Raw genomic sequence first — 25,720 nt, 5'->3', positions numbered from 1 at the left:
CCTTCTATCACTTGCACCTCCCCATTCTAATTTTTCCTACATGCTGCTAGAAGATAAATCTTTCTGAGTTACTCTCCAGGTAAAACAAACCAAAACAAAATATGTTGGCTCTTTATGACCTCCACCCCAAATCTAAACTCTTTAGCCTGGTATCACCAACTTTGAGCCACTGTACATGCTACCCAGTCATAGAATGCCCTGCTTTCTTTATGCCCTTATTAAAACTCTACCTAAATTTTAAGGTCCCAAGTAGATACTATCTTCTCCATAAAGTCTTCCCTAATCTCCATAGACAAAAGCAAGCTCTCATTCCTTTAAATCCCCACCACTCTTGTCAATAAATCTATGTTGAATATATAAGCTAACATAAAGGTCTCTGAGTAAATAAACTTTATAGCCACATTTCTACATTGAAAATAGCACTCCCCACTACTAACTACTTACATGCAGTAATCTTTGTATTAATTGCTCACCTGGTTGACTACAAATAGTACTCGTATACGTAATTTGCTGAGAAAAAGGGAATATATAGAACATAAGAACACCTCTGGCCTTGTAGGGATGGGGGAAGGGAGCAGTTCCTCTATCTTAAGAGCTCTGAGCTAAGCCTATTGTCATAAAACAAACACTGGTTTCTTTAAAATTGTTACCTGCAACCATATAGGGCTGGAGTTAGCATACATTTTCTATACAACTACTTTACCTTCATTTATCTCACTTTTCTCTCTTCTCTTTTCACTCTGCACACTTTCTTGTGGCTTTGAATACTAATCATTCAAGTTAGAAATCTGACATGTATCCTTAACACTTCCTTCTCCTTCACCAACTAGTAACTGACCCAAGTCCTGTCAATCCTTTTAAATATATTCTCTCGTATGTAAATGTTCATGGTAGCATTATTCATAATACTCCAAAAGTAGAAATGACTCAAATGTTCATCAGTGAATGCATGCAATAAATAAAATGTAACATATCTGTACAATGGAATAATAGAAATATGGACAATTATTTAGTCTTACATGGAATAAGGTACTGGTACATACCACAACATGGTTGAATCTTGAAAACATTATGTTAACTAAAAAAATCCAGGGAGAGAAGATGGTGGATTAGAGGAAGTATGTACTTCCTAGCAGTTCCTTAGCACCAGACTTAAAAAGCAGAAGATTGCTCCTTGAGGTAGGTAACTAAGGGAACTCACTGAAATTCAATACTGGACAGTAAAAGAAATCATGGAGACACAGAAAGTCAGAAACTTCAAACATAATAAGAAATAATACTTTAGAGAAGCAACAGCTAGGTTGATGACTATGGCTGCATCCCTGGCTGCTGGCGGGAGGGAGTACACAGGCAGAGAGAGCAAAGTTCAGTGAAAAAAAATAGCTTGTAGGGTAACCTGTGTAATAGAGAGGGAGGGCGATCTTAATGGACCCAGGGTCAGTGGGGGAAGCTGTTGAGTGAAAAGTGCTCAGCCATGGGCAGACAGTTTGGAAGGAACCAGTGTCACCTGTGCAAGAATTATTTATAAACACTGTGTGGCAGCAAGCAGAAGCAAGAGATTGGGAACTCACAAAAAATTTGCAAGCAGTCACCTATATGGACCACGAGGGTGTCTAGGTCAGTGTAACTGAAACAAGTGCGAAAGAATTGTGCTTAGAAAATCTAGGCTTAAGCTACCAAGAAGACAGAACTCCCTTTATTGTTGACAACTGATAACAGCTACTGGGAAGACACCAATCACAGCCAGATAGGAATATCTGCACTCCAGGGCTGATACTGGGTAATTCACATCCACATCAGTGAATGTGAAACCTGTGGAGGTTTAGACTTTACCCCTAAAATAGAATTTGCAGAAGGCATCTGTGATCCAAATGTCCTGTAGAGATTGGCATATTCCCAGCAACTGTGGGTGTGGATCAATCTCAAATACCCATCAACAGAGTTCCTACAGGAGGAGTGCTACTTCTATGCCAATCACTCCGGTATCATCCAAGACAAGATCAAGAGACTACAAGAAGACCTTAAAACCTGTTGGAATGAACTGCAATCTAGATTTCTAAGGACTGGGCTAACGGGTGGGTGGCTCCCTTATCGAGCCAGAGCTGTTCAACTGATGGTGGTCTGGCAGCAACACGCTGTCTTACAAAATACTGACTGGGAACCCTATGAGGTTGGTCATGGCCCCTACCAGGACATGCAGGTGTAAGCCCGGAGCAGAAAGGTTTCCTTCATAGGTGATAGACATCTCCCTTCCTTAAAGTTTCCCATTGGGTCTGCCAACCCTGCAGGTGAACTGCCAGAAGAGCCAGAGTGGTAGTCAATGATGGGTAAGATCCCCAGAGGGGGACGACCTAAGACAGGCACACTCTCAAGTAAGGCAAACACCTGCTAATAAAACAAAATGAGGGAGATGTAGGGCATAATGTAACGTGGGACATGTTGCATTAGAAAAGAGGAAACTTAACTTGCTGGCTGCTCCCCGCTTCCCAGTCCTGGGGCCACATTGGCTAAGAGAGCACCTGGCGATCAGCCAGAAGAATTGCCATGGGTTGTGATGAAGAACTGGACCACCTCTAAGATAGGCTCAGAACCCCTCTGCCCTCACGGACATTACTGCCTGTAGGATGGGTGTACACGTGAACTCTCCCCACCCTGCTGACCTTTATCCTGACTGGCTCCTGTATATTATATTAGCTGTGTATGTTTTCTCATTAAACAAGATCCTGCTTTGACAGTTCTCCCTGGCGTGTCTGATTGTCCTCCAGGAAGGGAGGGCTGGGTGTGAGCGGCCAGTCGACCTTTACCTTACTTGGCATGCTCCCCCAATCTCTCCCACAGGTCAGGAGGGAACGGGCGGGGGGGGGGAGCTAAAAACCCCAACAAGAGCCCATAATACAAAGAAAGAAAATCTATCCTTGCCAACAGTTTTGAGCACCTCTGGAAATAAGCCCTTTATTTCTCATTACGATTTATCATATTTTTCCACATGCCCCCTTTTTAATTTTTAAATTTTTAATTTAATTTTAATACACATATACATATATATTTATTCTTTTTTTAAAGAGAGACAGAGAGAGAGAGAGAGAGAGAATTTTAATATTTATTCATTTTAGTTTTCGGCAGACACAACATCTTTGTATGTGGTGCTGAGGATCGAACCTGGGCCGCACGCATGCCAGGCGAGCACGCTACCACTTGAGCCACATCCCCAGCCCCATATATATTTATTCATATGAATTTACTTTAATTGCTTTCTTCATCACCCATTTATTATTTAGCTTTGGTCTGAATTAAGTGGGATAAAATTATATGTGGGTTTGAGTTGATCTTACATTTGTCCCTATTATTAGGCCTACTATTACTGCTTCTTTACTCTCTTCCCCCACTAGTAACCAAATTTTCCTGTTGCCTCTTTCTCGCTTTCAGTTTTTTTTTTTTTAAACCGAGGATTGAACCCAGGGGCCCTTAACCACTGAGCCACATCCCCAGTACTTTTTATGTTTTATTTAGAGACAGGGTCTTGCTGAGTTATTTAGGGCCTTGTTAAATTGCTGAGGCTGGCTTTGAACTCACAACCCACCTGCTTCAGCTTGCTGAGCTGCTGGGATTACAGGCATATGCCACTGAACCCAGCCCTTGCTTTCATTTTTAAAATTACTTTTAGTTATTTTTTACTCCTTCTTCATAGCCATCATCTGCTACCTATCTCCTGCCTCTTCCCTGTTAGTATTTTAAATATCTCAAACTTTATCTTGCCTTCCTACCCTATTTTCTCTTCATTTAATGAACTGTAATTGTAATATCTGATAAAATAATACAGTTTTTATAATTCCTACCCCATTTATGTTGTGATTAAGTGGATGTTGTAGTAGACACCTGGTGTATAATGCTCGATCTAGTTTAGTTTTCTTTTTTTTTTTTTTAATGTTGGAGCTGATATTAAATGCTGACCCTACCATTCCTATGCAGGTAGCAGTTAGTGTTATAGATATCAAAACAGACACCAGATATTTATCTTAAGGCTGTACATCTGTTGCTAACATTAGTGCTATTCCTGGCTCCCCTCTTCCTCTAAGAGGGGCTAGGAAGGGATTGAGACATTTCAGTTTTGTTAAGTAGAGATCCTGCTGCTGAGCAATACTCAAAACTCAGTCAAGTAACAGCAAATCTCACCCCACATGATCTAGCCACACCTGAACCCCAACAATATTTCAACACAGAACAGGGAAGACAAAACCCCTAAACTAATAACCAAGCCCCAAGGAGGAACAACCAGAGTGGGACCTCAGGTCTCATTCCTGGATACATATTCATACATCAAAAACAGGGAGAAATCTCAGAACAAAAAATATAACTACATATAAAAGGACATATGTATGAAAGAGAAAGAGGAATCCATTTCAATTGATGCACAAGTCCAGGACCTCTGAAAACATATGAAACAGGCAAACAAATACTCTCCACACAAAACTTACAATCTCCAACAAAGGATCCCACATATACAAAAGTGGATGAAATTCTAGATAAAGACTATGGAAACTGTTTATTAAGGGGCTGGGGTTGTGGCTCGGTGGTAGAGTGCTTGTCTAGCATGTGTGAGGCCCTGGGTTCAATCCTCAGCACCACATAAAAATAAATAAATAAAATTTAAAAAGAATTGTGTCCAACTACAACTAAAAAAAATTTAAAAATTGATTATTAAAATGTTCAATAAACTAAAAGAAGTTCTAAGGAATGAATTAAGAGAGCAAATACAGGAGATGAAAGATCATTTCAATAAAGAAATAGAGACAATGAAAAGAAACCAATCAGATTTCTTGGAAGTGAGAGACACAATGAATCAAATTAAAACTTCACTTGAAAGCATCACCAACAGATTAGATTGTGTAGAAAATAGAACATCAGGTCTTAAAGATGGGGTATATGAACTTGAATACCAAGTATACAATAAAGAACAAAAAATAAAAGACCATGATCAGAATATACAGGAACTCTGGTACAGCATCAGAGAATAAATTCAAGAGTCATTGGAACAGTAGAGAACATGGAGATATAGGCTAAAGGCATAAAGAACATCTTTGAATGAAATGGTAACAAAAATTTCCCTATATTAGAAATGAGATATACATCCACATACAGGAGGCATATAGGACCCCAATTAGACAAGATCAAAAGAGAACCTCTCCAAGACATACCATAATCAAACTGCTTAACATAGAAAATAAGGAAAGAATATTGAAAGTGTCAAGAGAAAAACATCAGTTCATATTTAGAGGCAAACTAATAAGGCTCTTTTCTGACTTATCAATTCAGAGTCTAGAGTCAAGGAGGACCTGAAATGATATATTCCAAGCTCTAAAAGAAAACAATTGCCAGTGAAGATTGCTATATCCAGCAAAGCTATCTTTCAAAACTGAAAAACTTTCCATGACAAGGATAAACAACACCAGCACTACAAATATCAGAGATATACTGCCATAGAGAAACAACAACAAAAAAACCTCAAAGATCCCCCCAAAATGAAGACCATTAGAAGGACAACAACTAAATGAAAATCAAGACAGATTTAAATACAGCCATCAAACCAAAATGTCAGGAAACAACACATACTCAAATAACACTGAATGTAAATGGTCTCAACTCCCTAATTAAAAGACATAGATTTAGTAACATAGGTTACTAAATGGATTAAAAACAAGATCCAACTACATGCTGTTTGCAAGAGACTCATCTAATAGGCAAAAACAACCACAGGCTGAAAGGAAAAGGATGGAAAAAAATTCCATGCAAACGGAAGTCCAAAAACAAGCAGGATTAACTAATCTCATATCTGACCAAGCAGATGTCAAGCAAAAATTAATCAGAAGGGACAAAGAAAGCCAATACATACTGGTAAAGGAAACAATGAACAAGAAGATGTAGCAACAGCAAATATATATGTCCAATGTCAGTGCACCAAATTACATTTAAAAACCCACTTCTTGACATTAAATCCCAGATATGCCCCAATACAATAATATTTGGTGCCAGGAACAGTGGCACAAACCTGAAATCCAGTTGCTCAGGAGGCCGAGGCAGGAGGATTGAGAGTTCAAAGCCAGCCTCAGCAATTTAGTGAGGCCCTAAGCAACTCAGTGAAACCCTGTCTCTAAATAAGATACAAAAAAGGGCTGGGGATGTGGTTCAGTAAATAAGTGCCCCTGAATTCAATCCCTGGTACCAAAAAAAAAAAAAAAATACTGGGTGATTTCCAATCATATATATTCCAAATAATATAAATTATTATTTATAATACTATAAATTTCCAATTTATAGTATTATAAGTAATACTATAAATCAAATGAACCGAATAAATATCTATAGAATATTTCACTCTAAAACAACTGAATTTACTTTCTTCTCGGCAGCTCATGGAACATCCAAAATAGGCCTTATTCTTGGTCACAATACAAGTCTTAGAACAATACAAAAACTAATATTGTCCTATGAGATCATAATGGAATTAAACTAGAAATCAACAGCAAGAAAAATAATAAAAACCACATAAACACAAAAGAGATTGAACAATACTCTTTAAAATGAGGAATGGATCATAGAAGAAATGAGAGAAGAAATCAAGAAATTCTTAGAAACAAATGAAAGCAGAGACACCAAAATCTCTGGGACAGTATAAAACAGTTCCAAGAGGAAAATCTATAGCATTGAGTGCCAAATTAAAAAATATATATATATATCCCAAATAAATAAGTTTATGCTCCACCTCAAGGCCTTAGAAGAAAATTAGCAAACTAATTACAAAACCAGTAGAAGACAGGAAATAATTAAGATCAGAGCCAAAATTAGTGAAATTGAGAGTAAAAAAACAATACACAGGATCAATGCAACAAAGAGTTGGTTCTTTGAAAAGATAAAGAAGATTGATGGATCCTTAGCCAAACTAACCAAAAGAGAGAGAACCAAATTTTAAACAATTAGAGATGAAAAAGGAGATATAACCACAGACATTTCTGAAACCCACGAGATCATTAGAAACTAATTTGAAAATTTATATTCCCATAAACTGAAAAATCTAGAAGACACTGTCAAATTTCTAAATACATATGAGCTCGACAAGTTGAACAGGAAGAGAGAGAAAAATCTGAACAGACCAATATTAAGTAATAAACCTGAAACAGCAATTAAATGCTTTCCAACAAAGAAAAGCCCAGAACCAGATGGCTTTCAGCTGAATTCTACCAGGTCTTTAAAGAACTAACACCAGTCTTTCTCAAATTATTCCATGAAACTGACAGAGAACACTCCCAAATACATTCTATGAAGCCAGTATAACCCTGATGCAAAAGCCAGACAAAGATACAAGGAAAGAAAATACAGACCAATATCCCTGATGAACACAGATGCAAAAATCATTAATAAAATAACATAAGCATTCAAAAGATATCAAGAAGATAATATACAACATGATCAAGTGGGTTTCATCTCAAGGATACAAAGTTGGTTAAACATGCACAAATCAATAAATGTAATTTACCACATAAATAGAATTAAGGACGAGAATCATATGGTCATCTCAATAGATGCACAAAAGGCCTTTGATAAAAATCCAGCACCCAATCATGTTGCAAACACAGAAGAAAATAGGGATAGAAGGAGCTTACTTTGACATTATAAAAGCTGTATATGACAAACCCAAGCCAACATCAAACTGAATGGAGAAAAAAATGAAAACATTTCCTCTAAAATCAGGAACAAGACAAGAATGTTTACTCTTACCACTCCTATTCACTATAGTTCTTAAAACTAGTCAGAGCAATCAGGCAAGAGAAGGAGATTAAATGGATACAAATAGGAAAAGAAGAACTTACATTATCTCTGTTTGCTGTTGACATGATCTTACATATAGAAGACCCCCCCCTCAAAAAAAAAAAAAAACTCCACCAGAAGACTTCTAGAGCTTATAAATTCAGCAAAGTAGCAGGATACAAGATCAATATTCATAACTCAATAGCTTTCCTATATTCCAACAGTGATTCTACTGAGAAATAAATCAGGAAATTTATCCAATCTGTAACAACTTAAAAAATATTTGGGGATTAATCTAACTAAAGAGGTGAATGATCTCTACAATGTCAATTATAGAACAGTGAAGAAAAAACTGAAGAAGACTTTAGAATATGAAAACGCCCATGTTCTTGGATAGGCAGAATTATAATTGTCAAAATGGCCATACTGCCAAAAGCAATATACATGAATCATCATCTAAATACCAATGATATTCTTCACAGAACTAGAAAAAAACAGTCCTAAAATTCATTTGGAAGAATAAGAGACCCAGAATAACCAAAGCATTCCTGAGTAAGAAGAGTGAAGCAGGAGGCATCACAATACCTGATCTCAAATCATACTACAGAGCTATAATAACAAAATCAGCATGGTATTGGCATCAAAATAGAAATGAACACCAAATGAACACCATAGAGACAAATCCACATACTTACAGTCATCTAATACTTAACAAGTGTGTCCAAAATATATATTGGAAAAAAGGTAGCCTTATAACAAATGGTGTTAGGAACTGAATATCTATATATAAAAGAATTAAACTAGATCCCTATCATTTACCTGCTAAATATACCCAATTAAAATGGATCAGAGACTTAGGAATTAGATCAAAAACCTTGCAGCTGCTAGAAGAAAACACAGGGTCAAAAATCTATCATATTAGTTGGGCACAGTGGCACATACATGTAATCCCAGCAGCTCAGGAGGCTAAGGCAAGAGAGTTGCAAGTTCAAAGCCAGCCTCAGCTACTTAATGAGGCCTGAAGCATTTCAGCAAGACCCTGTCTATAAATAAAATGTTAAAAGGGCTGGGGCTGGGGATGTGACTCAGTGGTTAAGCACCCCTGGGTTCAATCCCTGGTACCAAAAAAAAAAAGAAGAAGAAGAAAAAGAAAAAAATCATATTGGTATAGGCACTGACTTCCTTAAAAAGACCCCTACAGCTCAATAAATAAAAATAGGAATCAATAAGTGAGATGACATAAAATTAAAAAGCAAAGAAAATGATTTAAAAGTGTGAAGAGAAAGCCTATAGGAGAAAATCTTTGCCAGCTACTCATCTGAGGAATACTATCCAGAATATATATAAAGAACTCAAAAATCATAACACCAAAAAAAAAACCTCCAAAAAACCAAAAAGCAAATAACCCAATCAATAAATAGGCAAAAAAATGAAAGAGACATTTCTCTAAAGAAGAACTACAAATGGTCAATGAATATATCAAAAAAAATTCAACATCCCTAGGAATCAGGAAAATGCAAATCAAAATTTTTTTTATTGGTTGTTCACAACATTACAAAGCTCTTGACATATCATATTTCATACATTAGATTCAAGTGGGTTATGAACTCCCATTTTTACCCCAAATGCAGATTGCAGAATCATGTCGGTTACACATCCACATTTTTACATAATGTCATATTAGTAACTGTTGTATTCTGCTACCTTTCCTATCCTCTACTATCCCCCCTCCCCTCCCCTCCCATCTTCTCTCTCTACCCCATATACTGTAATTCATTTCTCTCCTTGTTTATTTTCCCATTCCCCTCACAACCTCTTATATGTAATTTTGTATAGCAATGAGGGTCTCCCTCCATTTCTAGGCAATTTCCCTTTTCTCTCCCTTTCCCTCCCACCTCATGTCTCTGTTTAATGTTAATCTTTTCTTCCTGCTCTTCCTCCCTGCTCTGTTCTTAGTTGCTCTCATTATATCAAAGAAGACATTTGGCATTTGTTTTTTAGGGATTGGCTAGCTTCACTTAGCATAATCTGCTCTAGTGCCATCCATTTCCCTGCAAATTCCACGATTTTATCATTTTTTAGTGCTGCGTAATACTCCATGGTGTATAAATGCCACATTTTTTTTATCCATTCATCTATTGAAGGACATCTGGGTTGGTTCCACAGTCTAGCTATTGTGAATTGTGCTGCTATGAACATCGATGTGGCAGAATCCCTGTAGTGCGCTCTTTTAAGGTCTTCAGGGAATAGTCCGAGAAGGGCAATACCTGGGTCAAATGGTGGTTCCATTCCCAGCTTTCCCAGGAATCTCCATACTGCTTTCCAAATTGGCCGCACCAATTTGCAGTCCCACCAGCAATGTACAAGAGTACCCTTTTCCCCACATCCTCGCCAGCACTTGTTGTTGTTTCACTTCAGAATGGCTGCCAATCTTACTGGGGTGAGATGGTATCTTAGGGTGGTTTTGATTTGCATTTCTCTGAAAATCAAAACTTCTTTGTGACTTTAACACACCTCTTTCACCACTGGATAGATCTTCCAAACAAAAACTTAACAAAGAAACTACAGAGCTAAATAATACAATCAACTATTTAGACTTAACAGACACAGAGTATTTTATCAATCATCAAGCAAATATACCTTCTTCTCAGTAGCACATGGATCCTTCTCTAAAATAGACCATATGTTATGCCACAAATACAAAAAAAAAAAATAGAGATACTACCCTGAATTCTATCAGATCTCAATGGAATGAAATTAGAAATCAATGAGAAAATTAAAAATAGAAGCTACTCCATCACATGAAGACTAAATAATATGCTACTGAATGAACAATGGGTAGCAAAAGACATCAGTGAGGAGATTAAAAAATTATTAGAGAACATATCAAAATACATAAATACAACATATCAAAATCTCTGGGACACTATTAAGGCAGTACTAAGAGGAAAGTTCATTGCATTTAGCTCATTCATAAAAAGAATAAAAAGTCAACAAATAAATGACCTAACATTACATCTCAAAGTCCTAGAAAAGGACGAACATATCAACTCCAAAAGCAGAAGACAGGAAATAATTAAAATCAGAACTGAAATCAATGAAATTGAAACAAAAGAAACAATTGAAAAAACTGACAACAAAAAGTTGCTTCTTTGAAAAAATAAATAAAATTGATAAACCCTTAGCCATGCTAATGAAGAGGAAGAGAGAGAAAACTCAAATTACTAATATTTGTGATGAAAAAGGAAATATCACGACAGATACTATTGGAATACAGAAGATAATTAGAAACTAGTTTGAAAATTTATACTGCAATAAATCTCTAAGACATCAACAAATTTCTAGAGACATATGATCTGCCCAAACTGAATCAGGAAGACATAGAAAATTTACACAGATCAATTTCAAGCAATGAAATTAAAGACATCATCAAAAGCCTACCAACCAAGAAAAGCCCAGGACCATATGGATTCTCAGGTGAGTTCTGCAAGACCTTCAAAGAAGAATTAAAAACAATACTTCTCAAATTATTCCATGAAATAGAAAAACAGGGAACCCTTCCACACTCATTCTATGAGGCTAGTATCACCCTGATAACAAAACCAGACAAAGACACATCAAGGAAAGAAAACTTCAGACCAATATCCCTGGTGAACATAGACACAAAAAATTCTCAATATAATTCTGGAGAATTTAATACAAAAACATATTTAAAAGATAGTGTGCCATGATCAAGTGGGGTTCATCCCAGGGACGCAAAGTTGGTTCAACATACAGAAATCAATAAACATAATACATCATATGAATAGACTTAAAGCCAAGAATCATATGATTATCTCAATAGATGCATAAAAAGCATTTCACAAAATACAGCATCTATTCATGTTCAAAACAATTTAAAAACTAGGGATAGTAGGAACATACCTCAACATTGCAAAAGCTATCTATGCTAAGCCCAAGGCCATCATCATTCTAAATGGAGAAAAATTGAAAGAATTCCCTCTAAAAATTCCCTCTTTCACCACTTCTATTTGAAACTCTAGCCAGAGTGATTAGAAAGACAAAAGAAATTAAAGAGATACAAATAGGAAAAGAAGAACTAAAATTACCACTATTTGCCAATGACATGATTCTATAATTAGAAGATCAAAAAAATTCCACTAGAAAACTTATAGAACTAATAAATTGCTAGGAGCCACAACCAAATAATATGATGCATGGCACTTTTGGTTGTAAGGTGACGCCAGCTAGCCATTGAGATGATATGATTATGTTAAGATTTACATTCATATGGAAATTGGACTCCTGCTGTTCACCTTGGCCTGCTACGGGACTCATGTTACGGGACTCCTGGAGAGTTCCCATTGGTTGGGGAAGGATAGTAGGAGGGAATTCTGGGGGAGGTCTGGGCCCCCGGTTCCGGTAGACGTGACCGCGTGGGTGGACCGCCTGGCTTGCCGGACACGTACGGGGTATTGGCGGCATTTTCAAAAATAAAGTTTTGTTCCTGCTTGAGTGGCTCGTGATTCTGTGCCCAGCCAGACTGTGGCAATTGGTGGCCCGGACAGGGAACGCCTGAAGCTTAGAGGTGAGTAAAATTGCTCGCCCCTGAGGGAAGGCGACAGAATGGGTGACCATTTCAAAAAACAATGTGTTCTTGTTTTGATTTATTTTGTTTTTATTTCAAGCTCCCTAGCCCTAGAATTTTCTCAGGCGAACTGGGAAAAATGGTTGGCTCAAGGTTTGAAGTTATTCGGCCCTGAGAAAGAGAAAATTGATGCAACCATTCTCTGCTCCGTTTTTGTTTCATTCTGTTTCAGCTTTGTTTTATCCTATCTTATTGGGTTGTGTTACCTTTATAGTAGATTAGAATCTAGTAAAAAACAAACCGAAAGACTGTTAAGTAAATTGTTAGAGGTCCAGACTATGGTAGAAAACATGTTAGGTCAAGCAAAAGAGAAGGTCTCTCAAGCTAGTCAGACAGAGGAAGATTTGAAGAAAGCAAGCTTAGAAGAAAAACAGCCATCAGGTGGAGAATTACAACAGGAGGCTGCTACTAACTCCGTTCTATCACCAGAGGGCGTAATTCAACCAACAGCTCCATCTACAGCTGAGCGGCCCTCAACTCCCATAGTTGATGGACGGAATCCTGAGGCAGGACCCCAAAGATTAGCATGCCCTGTACTTGAGCAGGCAGAAGGGCAACGAGTTCACCGTGCTTTAGATTTCGAAACAGTAAAGCAATTAAAGGAGGCTGTAACAACCTATGGTCCGCAAGCACCCTTTACCATAAGTATGGTCGAATCTATTACCAACTTGGACATGACACCAGCAGATTGGGCTAACATGTGTCGATCTGTGCTAAATGGAGGACAATATCTGTTATGGAAGGTTGCCAATGAGGAATTTTGCATGGAGACAGCTAGGCGAAATGCAGCAGCCGGTTACCCTCAAAGAAATCTAGAGATGTTATTAGGAAAGGGACCTTATGAGGGTCAAAGACAGCAAATTGAATATGACCCTGGCGTATACGCACAAATTGGCGTAGATGCAGTTAGGACATGGAAAACTTTACAGGGGCATGGGGATTTACAAGGTCAATTATCTAAGGTAATACAAGGAACTAATGAACCTTACGCTGAATTTGTAGATAGGCTTATTCAGACAGCTTCTAGAATATTTGGAAATACAGAACAGGCAATGCCATTTATAAAACAACTGGCTTATGACCAAGCAAATCGTTGCTGCAGAGAAGTCATTAGACCATGGAGACATGAAGATTTAAACACATATATTAAATTATGTAGAGACATTAATGAACAAGGGCAAGTCTTAGCAGCAGTACAACAGGCTTTAGATGCCAGGCCAAAAACATGTTACAATTGTCAACAAACAGGACATTTTAAAAGGAGTTGCCCCATAGGAGGAGGGTTTAACAAAGCTAGGTATCAAAGGAATAGAATACCGGGTATTTGCCCACGATGCCATAGAGGGAGACATTGGGCTAATGAATGCCGTTCTCAAACCACCATAGAGGGTATTCTGTTATCAAAAAACGGACAAGGACCAAGTGTTTACCCACGATATCATGGAGAAAGGTATCAGGCTCCATTTCCAAAAAACGGACTAGAGGGCCCAATGCCCCGGGGCCCCAAACCACAAATATACGGGGCAATGGAGGAACCCAGCAGCACCATCAAGGTAGTGCCCAGGACGCATTATCCATTAAATCCCTCATCAAACTAGAGGGAGCGCAGGGTTGGACATCTTCGCCTCTGCCAGAGCAGTACTAACTCCAGAGATGGGAGTTCAAATCATTCCCACAGGAGTAAAAGGACCTTTTCCCCAGGGAACAGTAGGCTTATTATTGGGACGCAGTTCTTCTACACTAAAATGACTTATGATAAGTCCTGGGGTAATTGATCCCGATTATGAGGGTGAAATAAAAATTATAGCTAGTTCTCCAAGAGGTATATCAGTAATTTCATCAGGAGATAGAATAGCACAGTTATTAATAATACCCAGCCTACATGATAAATTTTCCAGTTGTAATGTAGAAAGAGGTTCCAAGGGATTAGGCTCCACAGGTGTAGATTGAGCTATGCTGTCTTTAAATTTAGATTCTCGCCCAATGCTAAAATTAAATATTCAAGGACATGACTTTAATGGGCTGCTGGACACAGGTGCAGACCTTAGCATCATCTCTCGTCAAGAATGGCCAAAACATTGGCCATTACAACAAGCCACTCAAACGCTTCGAGGCCTAGGAGTGGCAACAAATCCCCATAGAAGTGCTATGGTATTAGATTGGAGGGATCCTGAAGGATGTGAAGGAACTATACAGCCCTATGTATTGGATCATCTTCCTGTAAATTTATGGGGACGAGATGTCCTAGATCAATTAGGATTGACATTAACAAATAACATCAATCCTAACGCGCCCGCTACTAGGGCTAGACAAGACTTTAGGAAAGAAAAAAGATTAAGAGAACAAGAACAAGGTATGACAGCACCTATTCAAATAGATCAAAAAATAAGTAGACATGGATTGGGTTTTCAGAAAGGGCCACTGAGACAATCAAAATTACTTGGAAATCAGAAAGACCAGTGTGGGTTCCTCAGTGGCCCCTGACTAAAGAAAAGATACAAGTAGCCCATGACCTGGACAAACAACAATTAGTGGAAGGACATATACAACCTTCCATATCTCCCCATAATACTCCCATTTTTGTCATTAAAAAGAAATCTGGTATGGGGCTGGGAATGTGGCTCAGGCGGTAGCGCGCTCATCTGGCATGCGTGCGGCCCGGGTTCGATCCTCAGCACCACATACCAACAAAGATGTTGTGTCCGCCCAGAACTAAAAAAATAAATAAATAAATATTAAAAATTTTCTCTCTCTCTCTCTCTCTCTCTCTCTCTCTCTCCCCCCCCTCCCTCCTCTCTCACTCTCTCTTTAAAAAAAAAGAAATCTGGTAAATGGAGATTATTACAAGATTTAAGAGCCATTAATAATGAGATGGTTATTATGGGACCTACTCAATCAGGGATTCCCCAATTGTCTGCTTTACCAAAAACCTGGTATGTTTTAGCTATAGATATTAAAGATTGTTTCTTTTCAATTCCAATTCATCCCGAGGATAGTCCACATTTTGCATTTACTATCCCTGCACTGAATCATGAAGATCCTGATCAGAGATATGAGTGGAAAGTACTCCCTCAAGGGATGGCTAACAGCCCAACTATGTGTCAAATTTATGTTAATAAAGCAATCCAGCCACTTAGAAATAAAAATCCTGAACTACAAATATTTCACTATATGGATGATGTGTTATTGGCACATAAAGATAAAAACACATTGCTAGAATGTTATGCCACACTTACAAACTTATTAAAAAATTATAATCTAGAGATAGCAATAGATAAAGTACAATTAAATCTTCCAATTAATTATTTAGGAGTTCTATTATCCTCAACCATGGTCCGTCCACCAAAAATTCAAATACGAGTAGATCAACTCAAATCACTTAATGACTTTCAAAAGTTATTGGGAGACATAAATTGGATAAGGCCTTATCTAGGCATACCAACAGGAGAGTTGGGACCTTTATTTGATATTCTAAAAGGTCCATCAGATCCAAATTCACCCCGCATGTTAACACCTGAAGCAAGAAAGGCATTAAAAATCATTGAAACATATATGGAAAATATGCATTTGGATAGAATTGATATAAGTTTGCCTTTATTATTTATTGTACTACCAACAAAAAATATTCCTACAGGAGTATTTTGGCAAGAAGGTCCATTATTGTGGATACATTTATCTTATTCTCCTAACACTATTCTTACTAGATATCCTGAGGCTGTAGGACAATTAATACTCAAAGGAATAAAAGCAGCAAAGGGAGTGTTTGGGATTTCTCCCAATAAAATTATTACTCCATATACTATGGATCAAATTGATGAGTTAGCTAATGAGTTAAATACTTGGGCAATAATCATGTGTAAATCTAGTGTTTCATTTGATAATCACTTGCCATCGAATCCTTTGTTGTCTTTTTGGTCTAAGCATCCTGTAGTTTTTCCAAAAATGACAAGAAAAACCCCTATCATGAATGCTCCAAATATATTCACTGATGGGTCAAACAATGGTTCAGCAGCATTAGTTACTCCTGATCAAACTTTTACATTTTTAGTACCCAAACCATCAGCTCAAAAGGTAGAGCTTAATGCAGTATTACAAGCTTTTATGATGTTTAAAGATTCTGTATTTAATTTATTTTCTGATAGTCAGTATGTAGTTAATGCTACAGTATCCCTTGAAGATGCTGGTAGGATTTCACTTTCTTCTACTGTTTTCTCTTTGTTTTCCACTATACAAAGTCTAATCTGGGACAGAAAAGATCCATTCTTTATAGGACATATCAGGGCACATACAGGATTACCTGGAGCCCTTAGCTTGGGCAATGAACTAGCAGATAAATCTACACATGACATACATATTTTCTCCACAATAGAAGAAGCTATAAATTTTCATAAAAGGTTCCATGTCAATGCTAATACTTTACAAAAGCGTTTTAAAATAACTAAAGAACAAGCCAGACATATAATAAAACAATGTCAAAATTGTGTGACATTTTTACCACAAGTTAATCTTGGAGTCAATCCTAGAGGACTGATACCTAACCATATTTGGCAGATGGATGTCACACACTTGCCAGAATTTGGAAAATTAAAATATTTACATGTTACAGTTGATACTTCTTCCAGATTTTTGATGGGCTCCCTTCATGCCGGAGAAAAAAACTAAAGATGTTATAGCTCATTGCTTACAAAATTTTGCCACTGTGGGCGTTCCAAAACAGTTAAAAACGGATAATGGTCCTGGTTATACTTCTACCTCTTTTAAACAATTTTGCTCATCATTTGGCATTACTCATATAACAGGAATCCCATACAATCCACAAGGACAAGGCATAGTTGAAAGAGCTCATCAAACTATTTAAATGTACTTATTAAAACAAAAGGAGGGAATTGGAAAGGGGTATATATCCCCCAAAGATAAACTTAAAATAACCCTTTTTACTCTAAACTTTTTAAATTTGGATTCATCAGGGCTTAGTGCTGCGGAAAGACATTTGTATCCAAAAAATGTACATAAGCCTAAGGTACTTTGGAAAGATATTCTAACAGGACAATGGAAAGGTCCTGATACAGTGATAGTCTGGAGTCAGGGCTCTGTCTGTGTGTTTCCACAGGGAGAACAGCAGCCGATTTGGATTCCAGAGAGGTTAACCAAAACAATTTCTACAGACCAAAAGGAAGATGATTTGACTCAAATCCATAACAGCTGATATCCAGAACTCCAGCTTGGCTATTCTTACATCTGTGACAGTGATCAACCAGGATGCTTTTTTCAATATCTATTATTGCTTTTTCCCACATCATAAAGTTCCATTTTATTTTTGAGCTCATACAGACATAAATTAATGTTTTTCTGATCAGTTTTATTTTTTGACTATGGAGTTTTTAAACATTGCAATGGAGATTTCACCTAGGTAAATCTAAAAGGCCTTTACTATTGTCTTATGTGTTGTATGTTACGTGTGCACATTTCTGTTTTGTGTTGTATGTCTGTATGTGCGTATGTCCATATATCATAAATGAGGAGCGCTCATAAAAATATGGATCCAAATTTTTTTTATTATTCACGTGATTTTAATGGTTTAATTTAATTTGGGTAAACAGCTGTTGAAGACTGTTTTAATATGTGTACAAATAAGCAGGTTAACAGATCTGTTTGTTTACTTTCACCTTTCCTTTTCATTATATTTAATAATTCTGTTCAGGATAATGTAAATTGTTCTAAAAATTATTTTCTTAATACCTGTTGAAATGTTACATTTTTTTTTTTCTTAACATCATTGTCAAAATCCCTATTTTCATCCCAGTGCCGGTGAAGACAAAGATGAAACCAAACTACAACTTCTTCAATAATTATCAAAACAAACTATATAAACTGATGCATCAATGAAAAATAACTCAACAAGTAATGCTCAATCACTGAGTCGATTTATTTTGGGAGGAAATGGACATATTGAGAGATTCCTCCACTTTGAACTGCTTACAAAACTTGCCTGGACTATGTATCACTTGTATGCATTGTGCTCTATTTGTTGATACAGCGAATTATAGTAGTGCTGGCGTATCTTAGCTGATGTGTCACCAGTGTTACAATTTTTCCTAAGGAGCGGTCAATTGACTTGATGTCATGGCATTTCTGTATCCTCCTCCCTTCTACTAGTGATGGTCTAATTTTGGGGGCCAACTGAGGTGAGGCAAAGAACCTCACCGCCCCACCGGCACCAAGGCCAAATTCGGGGGCCAACAGAGGTGAGGCAAAGAACTTCACCCCCCCCACTGGTGCATAGGCCTATCCACAGGTATGGCTATATACTGGACCGGTAGTCAGTGATGGGTATGATTCAGTTGCAGTGGTATCAACCTAAGACAGGAGGCTGACGCCTAGAGGTCAGTTTTCCGATGACGGGTAAGAACCATATGTTGAATTGGACATACCTAACAGGCATGGTCCCTAGCCACATTGCCTGTTGCTTAATTAAACAGAAGGGGGCAGATGCTAGGAGCCACAACCAAATAATATGATGCATGGCACTTTTGGTTGTAAGGTGATGCCAGCTAGCCATTGAGATGATATGATTATGTTAAGATTTACATTCATATGGAAATTGGACTCCTGCTGTTCACCTTGGCCTGCTACGGGACTCATGTTACGGGACTCCTGGAGAGTTCCCATTGGTTGGGGAAGGATAGTAGGAGGGAATTCCGGGGGAGGTCCGGGGCCCTGGTTCCGGTAGACACGACCGCGTGGGTGGACCGGTTTGCTTGCCGGACGCGTACGGGGTATTGGCGGCATTTTCAAAAATAAAAGTTTTGTTCCTGCTTGAGTGGCTCGTGATTCTGTGCCCAGCCAGACTGCGGCAATAAATGAATTCAGAAAAATAGCGTGATGTAAAATCAACACCTATAAATCAAACGCATTTCTATAAATAAGTGATGAATCCACTGCATGAGAAATTAGGAAAACTACCCCATTCACAATAACCTCAAAAAAAAAAAAAAAAAGAAAGAAGGAAAGAAATACTTGGGAATCAATCTAACAAAAAAGGTGAAAGATCTCTACAATGAAAACTACAGAACACTAAAGAAAGAAACTAAAAAGACCTTAGAAAATGAAAACATCTCCCATATTCTTTGATAGGCAGAATTGATATTGCCAAAATGGCCAAACTACCAAAACTGTTATTTAGATTTAATGCAATTCCTATTAAAATCCCAATGACATTCTTCATAGAACTAGGAAATGCAATCATGAAATTCATGGAAAAATAAGAGACCCAGAATAGCCAAAGCAATCCTTAGTAAAAGAGTGATGCAGGAGGCATCCAATACCAGACCTTAAACTATACTACAGAGCAATAGTAATAAATACAGTATGGTATTGGCATCAAAATAAACATGTAGACCAATGATACAAAATAGAAGACACAGAGATAAACCCATATAAATACAGTTATCTCATAGTAGACAAAGGCACCAAAATCATACATTGGAGAAAAGATAACCTATTCAACAAATGGTGCTGAGAAAACTGGAAATTCATATGTAGCAAAATTAAATTAATCCTGTCTCTCTCTCTCTCTCACCCTGCACTCAACTCAAAGTGGATCAAAGACTTAGGCACTAAAACAGAGACCTTACACTTAATAGAACAAAAAGTAGGCCCAAATCTTCATCATGCTGGCTTAGGACCTGACTCCCTTTACAAGACTCCTAAAGAGCAAGAAGTAAAATTAAGAATCAATAAATGGAATTGATTCAAATTAAAAAGCTTCTTCTCAGCAAAGGAAACAATCAATAACGTGAAGAGAAAGCCTACAGGATGGGAAAATATCTTTACCACATGCACATCAGATAGAGCACTAATCTCCAAGATATATAAAGAACTCAAAAATCTTAACACCACAAAAACAAATAACCCAATCAATAAATGGGCTAAGAAACTGAACAGACACTTCACAGAAGAAGAAATACAACTGATCAACAAACATATGGCAAAATGTTCATCATATCCAGCAATTAGAGATATTCAAATCAACACTACTCTAAGATTTCATCTCACTCTAGTTGGAATAGCAATCATAAAGAATACAAGCAATAATAAATGTTGGTGAGGATGTGGGGAAAAAGGTTCACTCATACCTTGCTCATGGGACTACAAATTGGTGCACACCACTTAGGAAAGCAGTATGGATATTCCTTAGAAAATTTGGAATGGAACCACTATTTGACACAGCTATCCCACTCTTCGGTTTATATCCAAAGAACTTAAATTCATCATACTACAGTGATGCAGCCACATCAATGTTTATACCAGCCCAATTCACAATAGCTAAACTATGGAACCAACCTAGATGCCCTTCAACAGATGAATGGATAAAGAAAATGTGGCACATATACTAATGGAATAATAGTTAGCCTTAAAGAAAAATGAAATTATGGCATTTGCCGGTAAATGGATGGAACGAGAGAACACCATGCTAAGTGAAATAAGCCAATCCCCCCAAACCAAAGGCCAAATGTTTCGTCTGATAACACTCTGTGCTATGTTAAGCAGATGCTGATCCATAGTTGGGGGGTGGGCTTAGGAAAGAATGAAGGAACTTTACTTTGAATCTTGCAGAGGGGAGTGAGGGCAGGGGTGGGGCTAAGGGAATGGGAAGTATGGTAGGATTAGACAGACATTATTACCCTATATACATGTTTGATGACACTACTGGTATGACTCTGCACCATGTACAGCCAGAGGAATGAGAAATTGTGCTCCATTTGTGTACACTGTCATGTTTAACTAATTACAACAAATTTTAAAAAATGGAAGGGAGGACCAGTAGAATAGAAGAACAGGATAAGGGGAAGAAGAGTATGTAAAAAAAAATCCTTATCATTCCTGCAAGGGACCATACACTGCAGCTTCTGCCACTTCTCCAACTTTATGTTAAGCAACTCTCTTCCTTGTTTAAATATTCCATAGGTCCTCAGAGAGGCCAAATTGTTTCCCAATGTGAAAACTTATGTTTATTCCACCCAAAGAATCTTTTTATCCCAGTCTTGGCTTGGACTTATTCTTCAGGTCTAGGCTTAAATATCATTTTCTCAGAGAGGTCTATCATGATCCCTCAATTTAATTTAGGATTCTCTTTATTCTAATAGCACCACTAACTTTTTTTCCTTCATAGCACTTCCTTACAATTTTTACCCTTATATTTGTATGATCATTTGTTTGCTGTCAGTATTTCCTGCTAGAGTGTTGGCTCCATGAAAACAACATTGTAACCCAATGCTTTTTCATTCCATAGGCCATCACTGTTAAATGAGTGAATTTTCACAAGGACCTTGATCTATCCTGATACCCTTATTAGAAGATTTGTTCACCACTATTCCTTTGAGAGTAATAGCCAAAAATAATAATAGAAATAAGATTAGTTGTAGGGTGGGCAGTTCTTTGTATCAAATGTTTTCTGGTTAATTTAAAAACATACTTATCACCTGATCATTTTTTTGTTTTTCCTGTATCTTAAGCCTCTCCAGCACAGAGTGTAGATGACTCTGGAAAACAAAATTGTATGAATGATTACTGCTGAGTCTCAAAGGAAAAGAGAACCAAGGGAAACACTTCGTTAAATGATTTGATAAGAAAACTTTCAGTTATATAAAATACACTCCTTTTCAAGAAATTAGTGTGTAAAAACTACTCCCTAACTATGTGCTACCTCTTTGATTTCATACACTCTACACAGCAGAGTAGTTTAGCATAAATCATTTGGCAATAGGGACCTATTAAAGAAGCGGTCTTGGATTCTGGTGCTAATTTCTCCTCCACTTCTGATTCCTACTCAATTTCCACTCACTACAGCAGAATATTGCTAATCTTAAGTAATAGCACTCATAGTAACAATAACCATAATAATACCACATACGTATATTTTTCGGAATATGTTCATAGCTATTATCTTTGGCTATTCTAAAAGAAAACTCCCATAGTGGGTACATTTTGTGTAAAGTTGCTCCCCTTCTATGACTACCGTTCTACAGGGAATGAAATCTCGTAAATAATTATCCAGATGCTTCAGAATTTCTCTCACTATCATGAGGAAAGCAAATGTTGCCTAAACACACATTTTCCTTTTGTTGATGCTCTTAAATATGTAATAATAAAAATAAGGCAACATATTTGTTCTTATTTAAGCATGCATCAGAAAAATTTAAAAATGAATTTAGCTAATTCTTTTCACTGAAATGAGTACATTTTGGTACAAATAACAGGGTTAAATCTATGCCCTACCATTTATTGTGATTCTTAGTTACTTAAACCTCTTTGAGGTTCAATTCTTTAATTATAAAATGGGAATGATGAATGTATCTGTTTCAGAGCTCTGAAGATGAAATGAGATGATACAAAGCTCTTTATGTAAAAAAAAATAAATAAAAGCTCTTTATGTGCTAATTGCATAGTAAATGCTCAATACTGGCATTTCTTTTGTCAAGTCACCTGTTACCCTCTATGAAATGCTTACATTAGATGACCAAAATTATGTAGGTAAAATGAAACAGGGTTTTATTGGAAGTTTCTAAAAGTTTTTTTTTTATGTTCATGAATGAATAAAAATACTGTAGAAATATATGTGTGGAAATACAAAGATAGAGATTTTGAAAGTAAGATATCAGGATTTCTTTATACCAGCCATCAATAACTTACCTTGAGAGTCAGGTTTTCCACTTTTCTGAAGAGATCCTTTTGTCTTTGTGCTTTGCTCTGAATCAGCTGGAGCTTTTTCTCCTTGTAATGAATGTGCTTCTGAATCTCCACAACTAACAGAAGTAGAGAGAGACTTTATATGTTTGAATGTAGCCTAAACTAATAGACTGAGATTCAAGTAAAGTAAAACCACTAGATATCTAAGCAAGTACTCTCAAATTTGGTCTTCCATCTGTTGTGTATTTAGCCTTAGGCTTTAGCACTGCCACTCATCTCTATCCCATCCCTTGTCTTTTCCTCTAACTTACCTATTGAATTGACACTTTCCTTTGTCTCATACTGGCTACATTCAAAAATTTTGGCCTGTAGCTCCCTTTCTAGAGCCTCTTCAGAATCATCTTCCTCGACCTCTTCCTCTTCCTCCTCATCATCTTCATCTTCATCATCTTCATCATCTTCATCATCATCTTCCTCCTCTTCCTCCTCCTCCTCATCGTCATCCTCATCCTCGTCATCATGATTATTACTGCTGGAATCACTGAACATCTCCGGAAGCATATCATATTCTATTGGTTTTAAACAAAAGGAGAATGAAAACTCTGAAGCTTTGCAAATGACTCCCACTCCAGATACAATTATTCTCCTTACCCTCAAATCCACTGGGCAATCAGTGTATTTTATAAATGTATTTTTTTCCTTGCAGGAAGATTATTCCCTTCATGAAACAAGGAGAGGAAATACAAACACTAACATTCATTCATGTATTCCATGACCAAGACATTTAGAGAATCTAAGGGTCCATAGGAAGTTGAATACCAGGGATGGATGAGAGGTAGAATTCTAATCTAGAACACTTAAGGCACTGGAGAACCAATAAAATGGAAGAAGGACAAAGGTATCCTTTTTCTATGACTGGCCTGTGAATCTCTGAATAATGATCTGGCATACAGTTAATGCCTGCACCTATCTGAAGCTCCCGCTCTGTCTTTACTAAAATACCTGAGATATGGCCCTGCTTGTAGCCACTCATTCCTGGGGATATTGGAAAGCCTGGAATGCAGCCTTGACTTTCTATTTCCTTGGTTTCATCATCAGCAATGACTTCCCATCCTGAAAAGAAGAGGCAGTCAAGGGAAAAACAAAGGGAAGGGAGAAGGCACTGTTGAAATGGAAGAAGCTCTTTGCTAAAAGTGCTATTTAATTTTGTCCAACTTTAAGTCATTTGTATCTGTATTCCTAGTGTGGAGATGTGGCTTATATTAAATTACACAATAAATAAATTTCTATTACATGTATTTACTGTTCCTATTTATTAAGTAACATTTCTCAAAAATCTCAAGTACTGTATATATACTTCAAAATTGGTTCACAAATACTGGAAGTGACATTTGTCAGCACATGCACATGGGGTGGAATAGACTATACAGAAAATATTTGGTACAAAGGATACGGGCACTGACAGCTTCAGCATCTGAACACAGCAGTCTCTTCACTTCTTTCTCCACATCTGGAGAGTCAATGTACTGAAGCAAAGTACAGGAGGGAATACCAGTGGCTTCATTTGACAAGCTATGCTTTGCAGGATTGCTTTTTTCCTATATACCAAGGAATTGAAATGATTAGTGCTCATCACATGCTCATCCTAGATGCTCAAAGTTCTATTTTATTCATTGTTATTTAAAAAATATATATATTTTAGTTGTAGCTACAATACCTTTATTTATTTATTTTTATGTGGTGCTGAGGATCAAGCCCGATGCCTAACACATGAGAGGCAAGCACTCTACCACTGAGCCACGACCCCAGCCCTTCAATGTTCTATTTTAAATAGTGATATTTATCACGAATTGGTGTGAATATACTATGTATACAACCAGAGATATGATAAATTGTGCTCTATATGTGTAATAAGAATTGTAATGCATTCTGCTATCATATATAAATAAAAAATAAATAAATTTTAAAAATAGTGTGATATTTATGAAAGAATCTTTAGCCAGGGTCTATATATTTGTAAAGTAAGCTTATTATTCCCAATTAAACAAATTATTTGAGACATTTAAACTTTTCAGCCTGCAATTCTATAGTAAAGACCTCCTTCAGAGGTACAATCCTTAGGCTCAGTTATTACTTATTTGCCCTGATTCTTACTGGCAAAGAACTATAATACCTATTAGTTATTTAGAAATAATTTGGTTTAAAGATCCAAATTCCTAGATTTCACCTCCCTGTATCTTTATTATTAGAGATGTTCCTACAAAAACTTAATCCTAACTACATGTTCTCCCTTTAACTCAGTTTTAGACAATTATCTCCACAGCAACCAATTTGTCATGCCACAAATAGAAATCAAGAGGAAATAAGCAATTAATTGTAAATAAATATTGGTAAGAGTGAATCCTGGCTTCCAAGGAGTGGCTTTTGAAATACAATCACATAAAAAGCAGACTGGAATATACAGGGCCACTGGCCACACTGTATCTTTTCATTTAGGAATTACTGGACATTCAACAATGAATTCATTATTCAGGAAATCAAATCTAGTATATGTATATGGGGAGTGGGTGTTAAAAGTGA

At 37.0% G+C, this 25,720-nt stretch overlaps 1 protein-coding gene across 1 annotated transcript in view; it reads right to left on the bottom strand.

Annotated features, from left to right (window-relative positions):
• Positions 1-2,184: 2,184 nt before the first annotated feature.
• The window catches only part of TAF7L (TATA-box binding protein associated factor 7 like), a gene marked incomplete at both ends in the record, with an annotated part of 35,686 nt that continues 12,150 nt past the window's right edge, over positions 2,185-25,720 (bottom strand). Inside the window, 6 exons of the mRNA XM_081277719.1 lie at positions 2,185-2,385; positions 21,934-21,993; positions 23,144-23,256; positions 23,452-23,709; positions 24,143-24,253; positions 24,594-24,738. Coding sequence (XP_081133845.1) covers positions 2,185-2,385; positions 21,934-21,993; positions 23,144-23,256; positions 23,452-23,709; positions 24,143-24,253; positions 24,594-24,738 — 888 coding nt within the window. The remainder of the gene's footprint in view (positions 2,386-21,933; positions 21,994-23,143; positions 23,257-23,451; positions 23,710-24,142; positions 24,254-24,593; positions 24,739-25,720) is intronic.

This window comes from Spermophilus citellus (genome assembly GCF_964194105.1).
Source record: "Spermophilus citellus genome assembly, chromosome: X".
Lineage (NCBI taxonomy): Eukaryota > Metazoa > Chordata > Mammalia > Rodentia > Sciuridae > Spermophilus > Spermophilus citellus.
Note: the sequence above shows the minus strand (reverse complement) of the source record. Positions and strands in the feature narration are given on the sequence as shown.